Raw genomic sequence first — 21346 nt, 5'->3', positions numbered from 1 at the left:
AACATCCCGAAACTTCAACTGAAGAAAACTCATCAGCTTGTGATGAAAGTTCAAGAGGAAACAAACAATGGCGTCTTTCATGGTTTCATAAATTAGCTACAGGTAAAAGTGACTTATTTCCACCAACATTAAAAAAAAATAGGACACAAGAAAAAAGACCTAGAATTACCTCATGTTAATATCAGTTTCTTAGTGGGAATAGAGTAAAGTATGCCTGTTCCAATGAAATGGAACATCCTGGATAAGGGCATAATTCATTAGGACCCATTAAAATGTTGCCATGAAGATGTCTCAACCATTTATTTTAATATACAGTAATCGCATCTGCATAGACGAACAAGCTTGAATTTCATTGTAATTTCATTATGTGGCCATCTGTCTTTGTTCCCAGTTGGTTTCTGTCCAATAACTACTCACCATGTATTCTCTCCATAGAGAAATTAAATCCTCATCACTTCTCACAATATCATCCTTTTCAAAGTGGTTTCCTAGTCCTTGCAGCCTTTTACGGAATTCTTGAACATCAGTTTCGAGCATCCTGGCCTGGGTGTGGTAGGTGTTTTCGGACTGAAGGCTCTTCAGCAGTTTCTCCTCTTCCTCCACACTCACTAGCTTTATATTCTCCAGGAGTTTTTTCAGCTCCTCAAGTTCAGCCTTCATCTTTTCTGCACCCAGGGGAGAGGTGTTTTGCATCACATCTATAGACTGTGCTTCCAGATGTTTCAATTTCTTTTCTCCACCCCTTACATCTTTTGTAATGTCCTGCAGGAGAAAAGAGCTGCAAAGTAAGTGATTCCCAATCTCACATGTTGAATATATGCATACTGAGGCAGCATAAACCCACCATGCATTGCTGCCTATGGATATAAGAAAAGGCCTCATGCCTTGTGCCTAGTTAACCAAATTCTTTTGAATGGCCAGAATGCCAGGAATGTTATAACCATGAATCCACCAGACCAAGACTGGATCAGGCAACATTGGTTCTTGGATTTATGTCACATCTCTGTTGGGGAACAATTGTGTGCATCTTCTTCCCTTGCCAGTTCAGCATGCCTGACCACTTCTGATATGATTACACATCTGTATGGTACTATCATCTTCAAAAGATGGAGCACCTCTAAATGCTTGGTCCATTCATCAAAACAAAATATAACATAAAACCCCTGACTGCTAGCAATTCAGCAGGATTTAGGATTTGGCAACAAGAATTCTTTATTTTTGAATCCATACAATATCCTGATGGCAGAAATGGCAACTTTCCCAAAGTAACGTAATAAATATAGTCAAACATAGCTTGGGTAGACTTTCCATACATATACAATGATCCCACTCAATACATATAATCCATGAACTGGATTGATCACCAAACATCGCTCTACACATGTGTTTGTGATCAGTGCATACAAAACATATGTGTGTATTAAGCTTGCAGATCACACCAGTCATATTGGGTTCTAATCTTCCTGGGTTAGCATCCCTAACATATAGTTTGGTTTTCTCCTCCTCTTTGCATTTGTACAATGAACTCTGTATTAAGTATCAAATAAAGAAGCAAATGTATATATCTCAGTTAAAGACTGGTTTAACTGCATTGACGCCACACTCTGTTCCTTAAAAATCATTTTGTCCTACAACTTATGGCTCACAATGTTGCTTACTCCATTCTAAGTATGCTTCTGACTAGTCCCAAAAATTCTTACAAGATTGGGATGGTAGGCATGTAGATACAGGAAAAAATGGTTCCAGAAATATTTTCAAGAATGTTCTATATTTTATATCTTATAGTAACAGAGTTTCAGCCTCTGAAGGCAGGGCAAAACTTCCAAATTCTAATAAACTGGATCTCATGGCTGTAGTAAATCCAGACAGTTTAAAAACAGAAATGAAAAATGAATTCAAATTTGATTTTATATTTCATGTTACATATTTATTATTCTTTAATATGGACGTAAAGGTACTTTTTTCAATGTAATGATTTTAAATTGGATGTTTTAAATTTTGGGGGGTTTTAATATTGAGCTGAAATTATTTAATAATTTTAAATTTATTTTAATTGTTGTTTGTCTTTGTGCTTTTAATAGGCTTTCACCATCCTGAGTCCTTTGGGAGAAGGGCGGTATAGAAATAAAATTATTATTATTATTATTATTATTATTATTATTATTATTATTATTATTATTATTATTATTCGCATTTCCAGTAATAATCAACATGGATATTACCATTCTTTGGATTTTGCTGGAGCAGAAAGCTCAGTAAATTGTAAACAGCGTGCAAAAAACAGCACAATTCTTTAAAAATAAAAATAACTCTGGAGGAATCTACATTTAGAAATCATTTTCTACAAATGATTTTTCATTCGATGGGGGGAAAAACTAGTGTTTTTTGACCGATGCCCTGTTAATACAAGTAGTGCAGGGAGCAGGATTCAGTAAGTCATAGGTCCCCCTGCCTATGGAAAATGATGGGCATGTTTCAAAGAAATTAAACAAGTCAAGAAGTTGGTTACAACTCAGAAATGAAGTCATATTGATTTTTTTTTTTTAAAAAAAGGTTCCTCCATAGAGGTTCCTGGAAGCTTAAAAAACAGAACTCCAACATGTTAGCAAAACAACACCTTCACAGAACTAACTTCAGCAATCAAATACCTGCAATGCTTTGATTCTATTTTCTGCTGGCAGCTTTGATTCTTGATTGAGGCAGCAGTTTAATCTTTCAGTTAGCTGAGTCAGCCATAGCCGAAACTGGTCAACATTGGTCTTATATAGCTTGTGCTCTGTTGTTATCTTTTCAAGTAACATCACTCTTCTCTGAAACAAGAGAAATATCCCAGACTGTTTTGTTTTTCTTTAATAAACTCAGAGCACAAAGAACTCTTCTCCTCATATGTCATTTGGTTGTTTTCAGGAATTTGAAACAGTTAACATACGTATCCCAGGTCCAAGCGAACTGTAATTATTTAGCATTTAATTAAGTAAATACAATATTTTAAAGACTTTCATTTCTTTTTCAAGGAAGGAAAGATAGTGCCGGAAGAAAGGTTTAGTAAGCCAACTTCTCATTAATGACAGCATTTCAGCTACTGTGTTGAAAATAAAAATACTTGTAGGAAATAACATGGAAAACATTTAAGAAAAAATACACAGTTCAATATGCATTATCCCTGCAGGTTTTTCAATGTAATGTTCCACTAGGGGGCCCTTATGAGTTATTCAATTTTTTTAATCCCCCCCCCCACACACACACTTTTGTGGGACAATATAAAGGAAATTTATACAGGCAGTTCCCTCAGGGCAAATATGCAAACATGCAAACCAGTATTAGTGTAGCTCCAGGGTTAGCTCACACTCCTCATCAATTGGATAATTTTCTGCTAAAGGCAAGAGAGAAGGTTTCTGGATGAGACCAAGGACCCACCTATCAAATATCCAGCATCCAGTTTTCTACAGTGGCAATTTACTGACAAGCCAGTAAGGCAATAACTCTCCTCCAATGTTTTCCAGCTATACTGCCTTGGAATATGGAAGTTCCATTCACACCTCAATATTAGCAGGACTACAAGCAGAGATAGATTTAATTTTTTCTGTGTTACTCTCTCCGCTTTATAATAGTATTACAACCAGAAGTCAACTGCAGATAGGAGTGTTCTTGGGGAGTGTAAAAAAAAAAAAAAAAAGTCAAGGTGGCAGCCACAACTGCATGAGTGAAGCCAGCATTTTGACTTTTTTGACACCCTCTTGTGAATGCCCCAATTGCTTGTGACTGCAATTGGAATAAAAAAGGAATAAAACTTGTTCTGTCACGTATTAGATAAAAATGCTCTTTCCAAAATCTCCTATTAGACTCTGGAGAGAGAGCCTTCCACCGGTAGGAATGGCTCTCCCCTTCTTACCTCAGACCATTTTGGGTGGCGGCAGTGGTGAAATCCAATTTTTTTTTTACTACCCGTTCTGTGGGCGTGGCTTGGTGGGCGTGGCTTGGTTTGGTTTGGTGGCCATGGCAGCAGAAGGATACTGCAAAATCTTCATTCCCACCCTACTCCAGGGGAAGGATATTGTAAAAACCTCACTCCCACCCCACTCTGGTGCCAGCCAGAGATGGCATTTGCCGGCTCTCCGAATTACTCAAAATTTCCACTACCGGTTCTCCAGAACCTATCAGAACCTGCTGGATTTCACCCCTGGGCGGCATGGACAGACATTTTCATTGCAACTGAGAGGAGAAATAAACAGTTGAGAATTTCTCCATCTCACAACAAGAGTCCTAACCCTGGAGAAGGGATTTCACAAAGTCCTCTGGAGTTAAATAATAAATTCAAACAAACAAAGAAACAAACAAATAGCAATGGCTGTTTAAAATTTTGCACTGCTAACGTGAGAAGGGAGCAATGCAGGATTCCTGCAAGTGACAGACTATTAGCAGAGTTGAAAAGCAAAAAGCAAAAGGAATTATTTGCCAAAGGAAGAAGGGTATATGATTATTTACAATACTATCATGGTTTTCTTTATGACTAAAACATATTTTAGGGTATCCCTAAAGTGTAATTTGGTGTAGATCTGTTTCATTTCTGAGGGATGAGGCTCTACTGAATTGGTACAAATAGACAGAAAGGGCTGCTTGGTTAAAAAAAAAAAAAAAGCTATGAATTTTAACAGAAAAAAAACCTGCTTGTGATTTGCTGTTTTTCTGTTTATTTGTTTCAAACATTTTCCTCCTGACCCCCACCCCCCTTTCTTTCTGGTGTATCTCTTTGTTTATAAGGATAATTTATTTACTTTTCTAAAATCAGAATAAAAATAAAGTACAAAAATAAAATGTTAGCAAGGTTAATTTAAAGCCAAGAAACTACATTTTGGTGTCTCTCAATACCAATTATCATTATTGAAAACAGAGTGTTTTGGAAATACAATGAATCATTTGTCAGAAGAATAGGGACTATAATATTTTTCACAGGAACCACCTCAAAGACTGCTCTACCAAAAAGGTTACTTTGAATCATAAATTTGAATTAATGTATCACAAAGAATGATTTGTGCCTTGTGCATCAGGAACACTACTTTCTCTGGAACACAATGTACAATAAGAGCTTTGGAAAACCAAAGAATAAACTTCTGTAACTGTTCTTCAAGTCTAACCAATGCAACAATTAGACAAAAAATAAATTTGTTAGCAAATGAATATTTTCTTTTCAGTCATGGTTGCCTCCTCTTAAACTGCATACATTTCAAAAAATGCATATCGTAATGGTTTTTCTCGTTATTTGCTTTCAAATTTGGGGCAGAGTTGTAGCGGTAACTTTATTATGTCCATTATATAAAATATGAAAGTCATTTCGTATAAATGTCTCTATGACTCAAAGATTTAGGGGATTATGTGATTAGGAGGAAGGTTTAAAATTAAACCCAAGACAGATGTGGTATCCCAATTCGATTTGGAAGCTTTAGAAGTTATTTGGAAGGATGAGCAAGAGGCTGAGCAGTATATAAATTATTCCTGTGTCTAGGTTCAGTCTGAAATGTGAAAATAAACAGATGAGAAAAACCAATAATGAGATTCAGAATAGTATGACATCACGTATCCAGATACTGCAGAATGTTTAAACCAGGGGTCTCCAACCTTGGCAACTTTAAGCCTGGAGGACTTCAACTCCCAGAATTCTAGAGGGAGTTGAAGTTCTCCAGGCTTAAAGTTGCCAAGGTTGGAGACCCCTGGTTTAGACTGTTCCTGATTTTCTACTCAACTTGTCTATCAATAATCTTACCCATTCATTAAGTGGTCAATAAAAAAGGTTTTCTTCCACCCTACTAATAAAGAGTATTTCTACTGTTCTACCTCCATTCTTCTCAGTTTTGTCAACTATAATATGAAATATTTCTAAATTAGTAGACAACTTTTGCCCTAAGCCACGGGTCTGCAACCTTAAACACTCAAAGAACCATTTGGACCTGTTTCCCACAGAAAACACCAGGAGCCACAAAACCTCGGTGGGCATGGCCAAATCAACGTCACTCAGTTTCACCAGTCACATGACACCCCCCCCCAGCCACGTCTACCTAGCCGGTCATTAGGGCAGAGAACCGGTTGTTGAAAAACAACGGGAACCACAAAACCCTTTTGACATCTCTCTCTCTCTCTCCCCCTCTCTCTGTATCTCTCTGTCTCTGCCCTGGCTGCTTCTCCATCCCCCGCCATCACCCTTACCATCTCAGGCCAGGCGAGGAGTGACTGGGAAGGGAGGGGGAGGGGTGGGGTCAGCCAGTGGTGGGATCATCCAACAGGGAGCCACAGCAGAGGGCCCAAAGAACCGCATGCAACTCCGGAACTGCAGGTTGCAGACACCTGCCCTAAGCCTTTCATTTGGATCTGGTTCCAAATGAAAGGCTTCTGGCAAAAGTTTTCTACTAATTTAGACTGTGTCTAACTATTGAAATACCATTGATATTTCAACTAAAGATAGAATGAGAAGCTGTCTCTAGTAATTATTTATACTATTATTGTAATAATAAATGGTCACCGAAGTTTTTAGGGTATACATAGCTGAAAATGTAATGAGAACAGAGATGGAAAAAAGATATGGAAATATTTCAGTAGTGCAATTGACCAAACTGAGAAGAATGAAGGCAGAACAGTGAAAATACTCTTAATTAGTAGGGTGGAAGAATGCATGTTACTCCTAGCTGATATTCAATGGAAGCATTAAAACCGCTCAGCTTAAGAGAGGAAAGGCCATTATTTACAAGAGGCCTAAAATACTCCATAAACACGAAAAAAGAACACATAGAAAAGAGCCCATGTCTATCCTGATCAAATTTGCCTGCCTCAGCCCTCAACCCACCGACTGATTTATGTGGCTCAGTTTAATGTGTAAATCTAATCTTTATGATTTGTAAAGTATGTGTGAACATGGGCATTGTGGTTTACTCAACCATCAGGGCCAAAGAGAATCATGGTAAATCATATGATCTCTTCCAACATCTGCAACTCCGGATCAAAACAAAAGGGAATTTGCTGATCTGTACAGCTGGGGGGCAATTTAAATATAGAGGACAGGAGCAGAAGACACCTACTACAACATCTACTTTGTTCTTCTATTTGGCCTTCACTCCAAATTTTACTCACCTCTGCTTCATTCTTAATTTCTTCATATTCTTCCTTCATCTTTTCCCTGGCATCTTCATCAACACTTGTATCTCCAATCCGGTTATACAGAGATATGGCTTCTTCTAGTAGTCGATCCAGCAAAGATGACCGATTCTGAACATCTTTCAGTAGGACCTGAGCGTGGCTAAACTGCCACTGCTTCTCCTTTAAGCCAAGCTGCAACTCTATGTCAGGTTCCAAGGTCACCTTCATGTTGTGAAGCCAGGTGTAAAATTCATCCTGGGCCTTCAAGTATTCACTCCAATGCAACCACACCCACTCAATGCGGCTGTTGGAACAAAAAAGACAGCTAGGTACATTAATTCTGCCTTCTCCAACATTAAAGAGAATCATCTCTGGATAGTATGACCAGTCCTACATCATTACATCATCTCCAGATAGTATGACCAGTAGCAGGTGATAGTTTGTATCCAGAGGGACTAAACTTGATAGTCTACAAAGTAAAAATGGTACTTGCCAATAAATTCCAACACTAAAATATGGCATTCGTCTAAGGCAGTGGCCCCCAAACTTTTAGGCACCAGGTTCCATGGAGAAAGGTTTTTCCATGGACCGGAGGCGGCATGGTTTCATGTGCTGCCTGCATCCTATAGATGGGCTTTGCTTGCTTGCATGGACCAGTTTCTGCCATACCGGTGACAATCCATGGCCCTCAACCTGTTCCATGTAAATGCTGCCAAGATGGTTGCTTTCCAGTTCCAGCACATGTTTCTCCTCATATTACTGTTCTTTCAACTTTTTAAAGAGATTTTGAATGAACTTAGCTTTAGTCATCATATTAATCCATGATCTTGTGCAAACAAGCCTTAAAGTATTCTTGGGCACTTTCTTCCTTTACTACAATTTATTTCTTTCCTTTCTGATGGGCTATAATTTTGGAATTGGGAAAATATGACTTGTTATTCCTGTGCCTATAAAGTTAAAGGCATTTGTAACAAACTAAGAGATCACATGCTTTGCATGGAGAAGAGCCTTGGACCATTCCTTGGTATCTCAGTAGTACTGGAAAATTTACTGCCTGAAATTCCTACGTAAATGTGGCTAATAATAAAACATATAACATATTACAAAATAAATAAGAATATAGTCTACAAAATCACAAACATTTATTCAAATTAATTTCATAAAGTCCCAGACACCACGACCTCCTCCTCCTCCTCCTCCTCCTCTTTTACCACTTCAGGTGTCAAGGGAGCTACAAAGTTCTGGTTCTTGCTCCTCTGGTGGCCTCAACCATAGTTAGTTGATGTTGTTATATATGGAATCCCAAGACATCCTCCCCAAGTGAGCATACCACCTTTTTTGCTGTGTGTATGTAATTATCACATACCTAATTACCAAATTCTTGCTTGAATAGCCGTCTTTTACAATTTTATCAATACTGGTAATGTCAAGATTGGGCTGCTGCACCAATGGTTCTTTGTATTCTTATCGTATATTTATTCCCACTGCAATTATCACAATTCGCCTTCTTCCATCATACAGAATACTATATAAAAAAAGTGTAGGCATCCTATTTGTTAAATGAAGACCAGGAGGAGGCCATGGCGTCAAATGCTCCCTTTATGTCGTATTTATCACTTTTTCAAGGGAATCTGGGCCCATGATCTGGATGTCTGAAAACAGGTATTTGAACCATATGAAATGATCTAAACTGACTTATTATGCTGCGATATTATCTCTGGATAAATCTCTAAGGATTAGATTTCATTTGCCACGATTACTTGCTACCCATCCAGCTTCACCTAGTTAAAGCAGATACATTTTTCAGACTCTTCAGAAACTGGTGACAAAGACGGACAAAATTGTCATTTTCTGTCTGGCTTAAGAGTTTTCTGCTCAGAAAACTCTTAAAAGCCATTTGATGGGAGACCTAATTGGGGGCACTTGGGAATCTTACCTGTGACAATGAGTAATGTATATGGCTGTTTCTTCCCACATGGCTTTTACATCCTTTAGCCTGGATAATACTTCATGCTTTTGTTCCTCACTGATACACTGAAGCAGAGCATCAGCTTTCATTAGGACCAGGTCCATTTTCAACCGGCCTTCAGGTTCCAATGCACAAATTTTCTATTAGGAAGAATTGTACATGAAAAGTAAAACATGTATATATTCTTTAATGAGGTTTTTTTTTTTTCCAGAAACATACTTAAAAAGAAAAAAAACTAGAGCCATACTTTTTTGACACTGGAAAATTACGGACTACAGAATATTGGTTGCTTCATTCAGAGTAAACAGAAGGAAATGCACTGAGTGAGTAAATGGAAAGGAAGAAAATGGATAAAGGAGGCTTTCTCATAATAGGGTTAATTCAATCTTCCCATTCTGTGCTTTAAAATAATTCATGCACAGGGACAATTTAATATAAATTGTGTGTGTGTGTGTGTGTATATTATATGATTATATGTCATCGGTTCCCAGTAAATAAAGCCGGGTTAGGATTATGCTATTAGGGGCACATTTTAACTGAAAGTCACATCAATTGATTTAATTAAGTTAATGAACTGCAAAATAATCTTCTAGCAAGGAGGACATATAAGCAGAATTAGACCTCCACGTTTATGGTGCAATTTTGTGCATTTTGCTCTGAGAAATACTGGACAGGAGACAAAGAGCTGCTAGGATAGATGCATGTATGTATGTCAAAGAAAGTGTGTGTGTGTGTGTGTGTGTGTGTGTGTGTGTGTGTGTGTGTGTGTTAGATGATACTGCTGAGATTATTTATTTTAAAATAGTGACTTTTTTCTTTCCTCTCCCTCCTTCCTCCCCCCACATTTTTGGAACTGCTTTTGTGATCTTGAAAGCAGATGCAACCTTATCTTCAGCATTTCTGTAATACCAAGTTTACCCTTAGTAGTTATTATTCTAAAGCAGGGGTGTCAAACTCAAGGCCGGGGGCTGGATCTGGCCTGCACGGTGTTTAGATCTGGCCCATGGGGCCGCCCTGGAAATAGCAAAGGACTGTCCCGCAGTGCCTCTGCCAGCAAAAACGGAGCTCGGGAGGATCATGTGCAGCCCTCCAAGACTCCTTTTTTGGCCATGACATCCTGCTGCAGCCATCTGCCCTACCCCCCAAGCTCCATTTTCACTGGCAGAGGACTGCAAGAGGCCGACATGGCAGAAAACAGAACTCAGGAACCCGTTTTTGTTGGCAGAGAGCTCAGGCCACACACAGAGGTCCCCTGATATGAGTGATGTCAAACTGGCCACACCCACTCTGCCCTCCCCCAAAGTCAAACACAACCCTGAATGAAATCAAGTTTGACACCCCTGTTCTAAAGCCATTCAGCAGATTTCCATAGGACTTCAGTGGTTGACAGGTGTGGTGAACACTGTATTGCTTTTAGATGTTTTATCTGCTAAATATCTTTTTTTCTTTAATTATGACACTGGGAATTCCCTTGCAAGGGTTGATTGACAATGTAGTAAGATTTGGAGAGGTATGATGGATAGTGTTGCTGTAAACTAATTTTAGTAAGGTTTTCGTTTTCTTATCTCCTGACTTAAATTTTTGACTTTTACTTTCTTACTCCTTTCCTACACTCTTTTCTGCTCTTTTCTGTTGCTAATTGCAAGGTACAATAGCACAATGGATATGCATGTATGAGCTTTCCTCGAGTTATGCCTACTTTCCTCTTGTGTATGGATGAGTGCTACGTTAGTCCCAGGATAATCCACACATGGAGAATGAGTTGTATGCTATGTAGGAAACATTTGCCAAATTCTATTTATCTTCAATATGTCTTGTTCTTATTTATGTATTATGGGCTATTTGAAAGGGGGATTATATAACCAAACAGACACTATACCCAATTACTTGGGTGAAAAAAATGAAGAACAGTGGATTAATTAAGGTCCCATCGATAAAAATCATATCTCATCCAGTCTTTAGGCACATTAGGTTTATCCACTTTTCTGCAATGGCTCTGGAGCAGCACCCAGTTTGAGGCACCAGGAGACATCCAGAGACATAGTTCAAAATGATGGTGGTCACAACTATGTGATCAAAACCATGTCTATTTTTTAAAAGATCACATGATTGTGACTAGATTGCATAGTCATGCCTGCCATCTTGATGTTTCGTATACATGCTCCGGTGGAGCACAGCTCCTTTAGTTGAAAGGTGGGGTGCAGGGGTGGGTTCTAAATTTTTTTACTACTGGTTCTGTGGGCGTAGCTTATTTTGTGGGCGTGGCAACTCATCTGGGATTGTCAGAGGCTTTTCAAAGCATTTTTTAACCACCTCTTTGGCCGAAGAGGTTGCAGAAAACAATGCTTTGAAAAGCCTCTGCCGATCAAGCAACTCAGCTGAGATTGTCAGAGGCTTTTCAAAGCATTTTTTTTACCACTTCTTCAGCTGAGCCATGGGATCATCAGAGGCTTTTTTTTTTTTTTTTTTTACTTTTAAAAGCATTTTTTTGGCCAAAGAGGTTGTAGAAAAAATGCTTTAAAAAGTTTTTAAAAAAAAGCCTCTGATGAGGTGGGCGAGGTAAGCGAGCGGCGACTGGGCCAGGGACCGGTTTGGGGGTGTGGCCAGTGAATGTTATTACCGGTTCTCGGAACTACTACAAATTTTTACTACCGGTTCTTGTGAACCGGTGCGAACTGGGAGCAACCCACCACTGGTGGGGTGGAACAGGTTGCCCTTCAGCTATTAATGAATTATATAATTCCTAGCAGATAATCATAGATGGCAAACACTAGGAAAATGTAGTTAGCAATATTTGGAGAAATACTACTGACTTACTTAATGGCCATTAGTAAATACAATAAATTTTAAAACTTTCCTTCTATCAATTATATCTCTGAAAAGAGTGCTGAATACAGTTTTACTCTCATAATTCCCCATCTAGATGACCAGACAGCACAATTTTAGGAAAGGCTATTATTTGAAGGATTTAAAATAGCCTGACTCCACAACTCCACATAATAAGCATCATTTATGATTGCCTAAAGGATATCAAATTATAATTGATGGCTCTTAAATATGCCATGTTTCTGCAAGATGATTCACAAATCCTGATGCATGTAGAAAAAATCCACACCCATTAATGCCTACAGTGCAGTGCAACTTGTGAGCTTAATTTTTATCCAAAAATGCGGTGTAAGAGGTGGCTTTGGAAATAGTTGGTATGTCAAGATATAATTTCACAAATGCACAATTATGTAATGACATTATGATGTTTGACACATAAAGTACATAAACTGCGTCATTTGCATAATGTTGTAAGTATAGGCATGACATTATTTGTCCCTCGCTTGTATCTCTTGTCTCAATATTCATGATAATGGATATTAGTCAGGAAGTTTCCTCACTATCTCTAAGACTAAAGTCAAGGAGAACAACTATAGGAAGAGACTAGTTTGAATATATTTTATTTATTCATCATATTTATATACCTGCTCATCTCACAAGCAAGTGACTCTATAAAAAGTCCAGCTTAGAAAGTGTCAGAGTGCGCACATGTAAGACAACCCAGGAGCAAATACAGTAAACAGAACTTGTAGGCAACAGCAAAAACAGGTGATATTAGCCAGGATAATTTAATTATAGCAATAGTTACAAATTAACATCAAATCTTTAATAATTTTAAGTTAATCAGAGAAAAGTATAGAGCCATGATGGCGAACCACAGGTGGCACGCGGAGCCATATCGGTGGGCACGTGAACGTTGCCCTAACTCAGCTCCAGCTGATTTTCAGGCCCACCGGAAGTCGGGAAACAGGCTGTTTCTGGCCTCCAGAGGGCCAGGGGGGGCATTTTTCACTCTCCCCAGGCTCCAGAGGCTTTCTAGGAGCCTGAGGAGGGCAAAAACGGCCTTCCCCACCCCCCCGGAGGCCCTCTGGAGGCCGGAAATGGCCCATTTGCCGTTTCTGGCCTCCAGAGGGCCTTGGGGGTGTGTGGATGGGGAAGGCTGTTTTTGCCCTCTCCAGGCTCCAAGAAAGCCTCTGGAGCCTGGGGAGGGTGAAAAACAGGCCTACCGGGCCCACTGTGCCATCATGTGCCAAAAGCAGGGGGGGTGCACGTGCATGCACGGGGGGCAGGGCGCATTGAATTATGGGTGTGGGCACGGGTGTGCGAGACCACCCCCCCATGCTCCCCCTGCTTTTAGCATGCGACGGCAAAAAAATTAGCCATCACTGGTATAGAGCATGGTCCTCATACCCCCATAGTCCTGGGCTGCAGTAGAAGTTCTCACAGCAGGGGCCTTGTGACCACGAAGGCTTCATCAACACTGAATGCTATAATGGAATTATCTGACTAAAAGATTCATGCCTGTCAATGAATTGTGATAAATGCAACCTCCATAGACTGAAATAGCATAGGATAGTCCTTGGCTTACAACAGTTCATTTAGTGACCGTTTGAAGTTACCATGGCACTGAAAAAAATGACTTATGACTATGTTTCACACTTACCAACATTGCAGCATCCCAATGGCCACGTGATCAAAATTCGGATGCTTGGCAACTGACTCATATTTATGATGGTTTCAGTGTCCCGGGATCATGTGATAAACCTTTTGCGACCTTCCGACAAACAAAGTCAACGGGGAAACCAGATTGACTGAACAACCGTGCTACTAACTTAACAACTGCAGTGATTCACTTAACAAGTATGGCAATAAAGGTTGTAAAATGGGCAACATTCTCTTAACAAATGTCTCACTTAACAACAGAAATTTGGGGCTCAATCGTGGTCGTAAGATGAGGACTACCTGTACTTTTGAATAGAAGAAACTAGAGAGCATGGGAAGGACCTTGGTTTCTTTTTCACTCTATGTGTATGACACTGTATCTATTGGCATAATTGTTTTGGTGTCTCCATTGCGCATCTGAGTCAGGAGGGGCAATTGAAGCAAGATTTCAGAATATGCCTCCATATAATAATCACAGCTATCAAAATATTGTTTCTGCAAACATGGTTCTTTTACCTCTGTGTCCCTGAGTCTGGCCTCCAAGGCAGACCGAGGCCCTTTAGTATTGTCATTGATCCGCAGCCTCTCCTGGATGGCCTTCATCCAATCTTCTGCTTTCTCCACACTGCTGTCAAATTCATTCTGTGACTGCTGGATCATTGCATTAGAAGAGGCTGGGCAGAGAGAAATGAACATAAAAACATTTTAAACAGGAGGAGTAGAGATAGGGTGCAATGTTCCCTAATTCAGAGCAAATTTGGTGTGTTATGTGGAGATATCAAAGCCAGGGACACTATCACTTACATTATTTAAAGTGTGAATAATGTAAGTAATAGTGTTTATCAATAAATAAGTCCAACTAAGCTCAGTTAAATTGATACAGATTTCAAACGTTAGATCTGATTTTCAAAATGGAGTCACGATCAAATACATGACCAAATATATCTTCTAAATATCAACCAACCAACCAATCATTACCACAAATCAACTATGAGCTTGTTTGGAAGTTCTAGTAGGGGAGTGCAGCTATCTTATACCCTTGACCAAAGATCAGTACACTCCTTCTATTTGAGGCAGTCGTCCTCTTCCACCAAGCACGCATCTTCAGAAAGGACACATATGGAATGGTAAGGGAGGAAGGAGACACCCGTGTAGCCGCTAGATCAGCTGAGTCAACCCTGGTGATCAATGGGATGACTGTTCTGCCCCAGCTCCGGATTCCCAAGGATTGTGACACACACCAACGGTTCTTATCAAAGTTATAACATACCAAGAATAAACAAAGTCCGGCAAAGGTTGGCAACCAGCCCAGAAAACAAGATACGATAAGACACTCACTCTCCAAAATGCTCTGTAATAATTACACGTTGTTTCCAGCAAGAAATTACTAACTGCGTACAACTTAAATAGGCTAAGGGAGTGGCCAATTATCCTCAAACCTTACTCTCGAGACCTCCTCCTCCTGAGTAGCCACTCCTGCCTTTTGGCAGCCCTGTGTGCTCGAGCATTGAGGAGAGGCTCCTCCACTTCGCTCTCTCCACTTGAAGGAGCCTCCAGAAGGTTCTGAAGGCCCTGGCTGAGTCTCTGTCTCTGGCACCACATCTTCTTCAGCCTCCTCACTGTCCGATGCGAGCGCCAGCTGCGCAGGCTGCTGGCGCAACCCCACACCAGCCTCCTCATCGTCGGGATCAGCCATGATCTGCATAGGCCGCTGGCGGGCCAGAACAGTGACAGATGTCACAGCCAAATCGCCTTCACAGCCAAATCAGCTATGAAATTAGCATGTCAGAAAGCAAGTTTTCTCACCCTGCTATTTCTATATACTGTAGGTACCATCATCAGCCCCACTACCATCACTTTCACCACCATATTAAAAAGAATCTAATTATGCCTACAGTTTGAAGAACTGAACCTTTGTTTCAAATTTCCATTCACAGACTGAAAGCATATCCCCTTTGTCAGAAACCTATATGACTAATTCTTTTTTTAAAATTGATTTTTCTATTAAATACATTTCTTAGTGCTTAATGTAGATCATGTTGTCTGGATATTTAATTTGCTTAACATTACAGATTACATTCTTAATCTCTACCCCTTTTTTCCAACCATTGATAGAATAGATTCCATGTTTGATAATATTCTATGTCTTCTTTCTATTTAGTTTTCAATGTCAATCTATCCATTTCTGCACAGTCTAATATCTTCTTGACTATTTCTTCCTCTTGCGGTGGATCTTCATTTTTCCCAGTATTGTGCAAAAATAATCCTTGCTGCTGCTAAAACATGTAATATTATATACATATTTTTCTTATAATTTTTTTCTGATATTATGCCTAATAAAAACAATTCAGATTTGAAATCTACATGTTTCCCTATACCTATATGACTAATTCTTAAATGGGTCCACTGTATGCATGGATTTACATGAATGGCATTCATGTTTATGTGATACTAATACACTTTTACAAAAACTAGGGAGGATCCTTTCTGAGCTGTTTGCCATGTCCACATTCCTTTGGCAGGCTAAGCTGCCTCTTATCTGACTGTTCCCCTGCCTGCAGGTCTTCCCCATCTCTCAAGGTCATTTTCACATACTGTACCATTATGGTATCTAATAATAATTCCTTGGTTCTATTTGTTCTTCTTCAAGAGATGCAGTTCTTCCTTAGTTCCTTGCATTGTGTGTCCTCTAAGTCAGGGGTCTCCAACCTGGGCAACTTTAAGACTTGTGGACTTCAACTCCCATAATTTCTGGCCGAGGAATTCTGGGAGTTGAAGTCCACAAGTCTTAAAGTTGCCCAGGTTGGAGACCCCTGCTCTAAGCTTCCCATAATAGATTAAGTTTTTGTGCTAGTATAAAGTCCTTCTATTTATGGAAGGTGATAAATCTCAGATTCTCACCTGCCACTTACATAAAAATCATTGTTACATTATTCTGGGAGTCCCATAAACCTCAGTGGATGAAGAGCAAGAGGGAAGAAGAACTGGTGATAATTGCACACATTGTCTTTTGAGATCACAAACGATTTATGCTGAGATAAAATCTGCTTTTGTCATTTCAATCAAGGTTATCATAACTAAGTTACACCTGAAGTTCGAAAGTCATTATTTTGTTTTTATTGCCACTCCTCATTCTTGTTTAACAATCTCACAGCACAAATGTCCTCAGGCATGTAATAAATTGAAACCTGGCGCAAAACTGAAGCTTCCTTGACAGAAGGCAGAGTTCATTTAGGGACTGGGTGTGTTTCTTCATAATGAAGAAAAAAGATAATATTTTGTGGTGGCAATTTAGTATGCATGGAAGAAGACTCTTCAACTCCTCCCCACCCCCAAATGCAGCATGGATGGAAGCTGTCAGTTTATGTGGACTTTGAAGTGCTTCAGACTTCTTTGTGAAAAAGTGCTTCAAAGTACTTCAAAGAATCTCAATGCATCATCATTTTTCTCAGACTCTTCTGACAGGTGCCTTGGAATCCCAGGAAAAGGTGCAGCTGCTTTAAAGAGTTGTAAATTAAGGACATTTTTGGAGTTAAATAAAAAAATGTAAACTATTGTAAAACTCTTGGAAGGAAATTGTAGAATATTTTGTACATATTTAAAGTACTGTGTCCAGCCTCCCCCCACCCTCGATTTGCTGAAGAATAACTCCCATAACTCTAAACTGGCTAGAGGTGACTAGGTAGAGGGAAAACTGCACCATGGAATAGGGACGGAAAAAGTGGAAATAGTTGAAAATTCAGAATGCTGTAAACTATAATTCCAATTATCCTGATTACAATTATTTTATCATATACTGTATGTGACTTTTCAGTTTCTTCATTCATATTGCTCTCATCAGTGTTTTGATTAAAATTATTTTCAAATCAAATAGCAGGTGATTTTGATATATTTCTGATTAACAAAATCAAGTTGCATAATAGTATATTGCTTGGTTACTTAAAAAATACAAAGTAATTCTCTAAATAAACTCTAAAGCTCCAGCTAGACACATTTATCATAATAACTGGATTAGAATCGGGCTCAGGTATAGAGTTAGATAAAGATGAGGAATTAAATCTCACTGAGAAAATGTTGCTAATTTTATGATATGCTGATGATAGCAGTACAGTTGTAAACAGTGTAGTTTATTATGAAGAATGAATATTTCTGAAGCATGCAAAAATGTGTGCAAAAGAATGTTTCTGCTTACTTAATTATGTGGCTTGGTTACATTAGAAGAACAAAGTGAATTGAATGCATGAAGAATGCATGAAGATAGATAGATAGATAGATAGATAGATAGATAGATAGATAGATAGAGATAGACAGCTTTGTTTCTGTTTGTTAGAAACACACGACTTACAAGTTGTGTGTATGTGACTTTATGTATGTGTACTTACAAATACAGTATACATTTGTAAATCATCTAGCTGAAATATATATAATTTTGTATGCAATTTCCCCAAATACCAGGATTTTTTCAGAGTTTTTTATTGAAAGATATAATCCAAAATAGAATAATCCAAACTATTATTAATCTTGGAGATATGAATTACAATTTGCTTAAAAATTACCCATTTATCCCTACAAGAAAAATTATATATTGTATTTAATTATTCTGTGGCTATGTTCATTCTTCACTCATTTCCTGCACCCCATCCCATGATTTAATTTTCCTAAATGTAGAAAGTGTTGTTTACGTACTTATTTTACAAACCTTAAATTAAACCTCATTTAGATTAGAAATAAAGAATTCTAAAGTAAAGCTCAACTGTGTTTAGACTTGGATATTAATCATCAGCCCTGTAAAATGGATGTTTGCCATGACAAATGAAATTCACATGCAAAAGTATCATATTAAAGTTGGAAGCAATAAGAATTGGCTCAAAGAAAACAATCCTTGCTGTTTTGTTATGGGACAAGGTTCATTAATTAAGATTCTCTGACCAAAATTGTTCTGAACTTTATTTTGCAATAGTCCCAAAGCTACATACTTCTAGACAATCTAGCCATTCAATGCCTTTTCATGGCAGTTTGGGCCCCAAGTGGATTAGGCTGCAAAATAGCACTGACAAAAACAAACACCAGTAGTGCAAAAACTTGCCTGACCAAGTAGATAAGGCAGCTACTGACAACTTCATCTCTGTGTGGCTTCTTCAGAAACAAAATCAACACCCTTCATATTGCAGATATATTTAGAGCTAAGGCATATACTGTATATTTGGGAATAAAGTAAAATAGGCTATTTCCTTATGACTCACTTTTGCCTGCACTTCTATTTTCCATAAAGTACTCCTACTAAGTCTGTGCATATGAGTTTGTGTGTGTGCCTAAGAATGTGCTGGATTACAAACATATGTTTTCAATCCCAGAAGCAATTCCTTTGCCATCTAGTGGGCACATTCAGTTCTGCTAAGAGGGCAACTCCACATTCTGTCCTTCTGCAGTCTGATTATATTAACCCATGCCATAGTAACACCAGACTTGGAGTACCACATCTCGTTTTGGTTGCCTCGATGTAAAAAAGATGCTGAGACTTTGGAAAAAGTTCAGAGAAGAGCAACAAAAGATGATTTGGGGACTGGAGGCTAAAATATATAAACAATGATTGCTGGAATTGGGTATGTCTAGTTTAATGAAAAGAAGGACTTGGGGTGACATGATAGCAGTGTTCCAATATCTCACAGGTTGCTACAAAGAAGAGGGAGTCAAATATTCTCCAAAGCGCCTGAGAGTAGGACAAGAAGCAATGGGTGGAAACTAATCAAGGAGAGAAGCAACCTAGAAATTTCCTGACAGTTAGAGCAATTAAACAGTGGAGCAACTTGCCTGCAGAAGTTGTGAATGCTCCAACACTGGAAGTTTCTAACAAGATATTGGGCAACCATTTGTCTGAAATGGTATAGCGGAGTGATGGCTAACCTTTTTGCCGCCGTGTGCCAAAAGCGGGGGGAGCATGGGGGGGTCATGCGTGCACGTGCCCACACCCATAATTCAATGACCCCCATGCCCCGCCCCTCCGCACATGCAAGAGCAACCCCCCTGCACTCCCCCCACTTTTGGCATGCGACAGCAAAAAGGTTACTGGTGGGCCCGGAAGGCCTTTTTTTTTTTTATTTGATTTATATGCCGCCCTTCTCTGGAGACTCAGGGCAGCTTACAATGCGTTAAGCAATAGCCTTCATCCTTTTGTATATTTACACAAAGTCAGCTTATTGCCCCCACAAACTGGGTCCTCAATTTACCTACCTTAGAAAGGATAGAAGACTGAGTCAACCTTGAGCCTGGGGAGATTCAAATGTGCAGTAATTGCAGGCAGCTGAATGTTAATAACAGGCTATTAGTTTTTAATCCTCCCCAGGCTCCAGAGGCTTTCTTGAAGCCTGGGGAGGGTGAAAACAGCCTTCCCCCCCCGGAGGCCCCTCCGGTGGGCCCGGAAGGCCCAAAAATCAGCTGGCCAGCATGCACATGCGTCCTGTAGCTGAGCTAGGGCAACGCTCACATGCCCACAGATATGGCTCCGTATACCACCTGTGGCAAGTGTGCCATAGGTTTGCCATCATGGATATAGGGTTTCCTGCCTGAGCAGGAACACCTCCATGGCCCCTTCCAACTCTATTATTCTATATTCCATTGTTGCTAGTACTGCTTGGACTAGAAGACTTCCATGATCTTGATTCATGATTCTAAGCCTTTTGCCATGGCACTCATAGGTAGCTTACAGTTGGAAGCCAATAGCCAGCACTAACAGAAGCAGCACCTAGGTTGTCATTACATTTAAAAGCAACTGAACAGAAACCCAGAAATCTCTGTTGCAAATATGAGCATTTATGTCATTCTGGAAGTCTCATTTAGATGGAGTCACACACATCTTTTTAAACTTTAAGATGCTTGCCCAGAATCTCAAAACTCACTGTGGGCTTTGTTCCTGGCTTAGCCTGGCTAAACCAGCTGCAGACTTGCCCAAGCGAAGCAGAAACAAAACTTAGCTCCATGCTTTGCCTGGGCAAGCCTATGACAGACAGTGGCAGTTTTATCAAGTCTGACAAACTTTGTCATATTGGTATTAAAATAGGATAAATAAAAGTGATATAGTTATATTTTGCCCTGTCTAAATGCCATTGAAATCAAAGTTGTATTCATAGGTGAAGGTTCATTCTTTATTTTAGCAAGTCATGCTAAGTTTCAGAAGTCCAACTTATGGGAAGCCACATGCAAAATATGTAAAAGCCTTCTCTCCTTGTTTCCTAACAAGTGGCATTTATTGGAAGCCTACTGCTTCTGATCCTGGAAACAGGTGGATCCTATCCTTGAGGGGAGTCCTCAGAGCAGAGCTAAATGCTGATTCAGCTGTTGTTGGATGGGAAAGCATATTTTATTTATTTTATTTGTCAAGCATATATAAGATAACAAATAAAATTATAAACATAATTTGAATACATGAAAAGGATACGAGTAAAAAGTAATATTAGGACAGGGACAGTAGGCACGCTGGTGCGCTTATTCAGGCCCCTTACAGACCTCTTAGGAATGGGGTGAGGTCAACAGTAGACAGTTTAAGGTTAAAGTTTTGGGGGTTTGGGGAAGAAACCACAGAGTCAGGTAGTGCATTTCAGGCATTGACCAATCTGTTACTGAAGTAGTATTTTCTGCAATCAAGTTTGGAGCGGTTTACCATGAGTTTGCATCTATTGTGTGATCGTGTGTTGTTGTGGTTGAAGCTGAAGTAGTCATTGACAGGTAGGACATTGTGCAGATAATTTTATGTACTACGCTTAGGTC

General features: G+C 39.3%; 1 protein-coding gene across 3 annotated transcripts in view; it reads right to left on the bottom strand.

Moving 5' to 3' along the window:
* The window catches only part of SYNE3 (spectrin repeat containing nuclear envelope family member 3), a 70655-nt gene that overhangs the window by 33711 nt on the left and 15598 nt on the right, over positions 1–21346 (bottom strand). For all 3 annotated transcript variants that reach the window (XM_034418416.3, XM_034418417.3, XM_034418418.3), the window contains exons 2-6: positions 14099–14256; positions 9062–9234; positions 7120–7429; positions 2649–2810; positions 418–762 (exon numbers count right to left, since the gene is read on the bottom strand). In XM_034418416.3, the coding sequence (XP_034274307.1) occupies positions 418–762; positions 2649–2810; positions 7120–7429; positions 9062–9234; positions 14099–14256 (1148 nt within the window). The remainder of the gene's footprint in view (positions 1–417; positions 763–2648; positions 2811–7119; positions 7430–9061; positions 9235–14098; positions 14257–21346) is intronic.

This window comes from Pantherophis guttatus, chromosome 1 (genome assembly GCF_059756535.1).
Source record: "Pantherophis guttatus breed Tessera chromosome 1, ASM5975653v1, whole genome shotgun sequence".
In the NCBI taxonomy this organism is placed as follows: Eukaryota; Metazoa; Chordata; class Lepidosauria; order Squamata; family Colubridae; genus Pantherophis; species Pantherophis guttatus.
The sequence above is the reverse complement of the archived record's forward strand: the minus strand, read 5'-3'. Positions and strand labels throughout refer to the sequence as shown.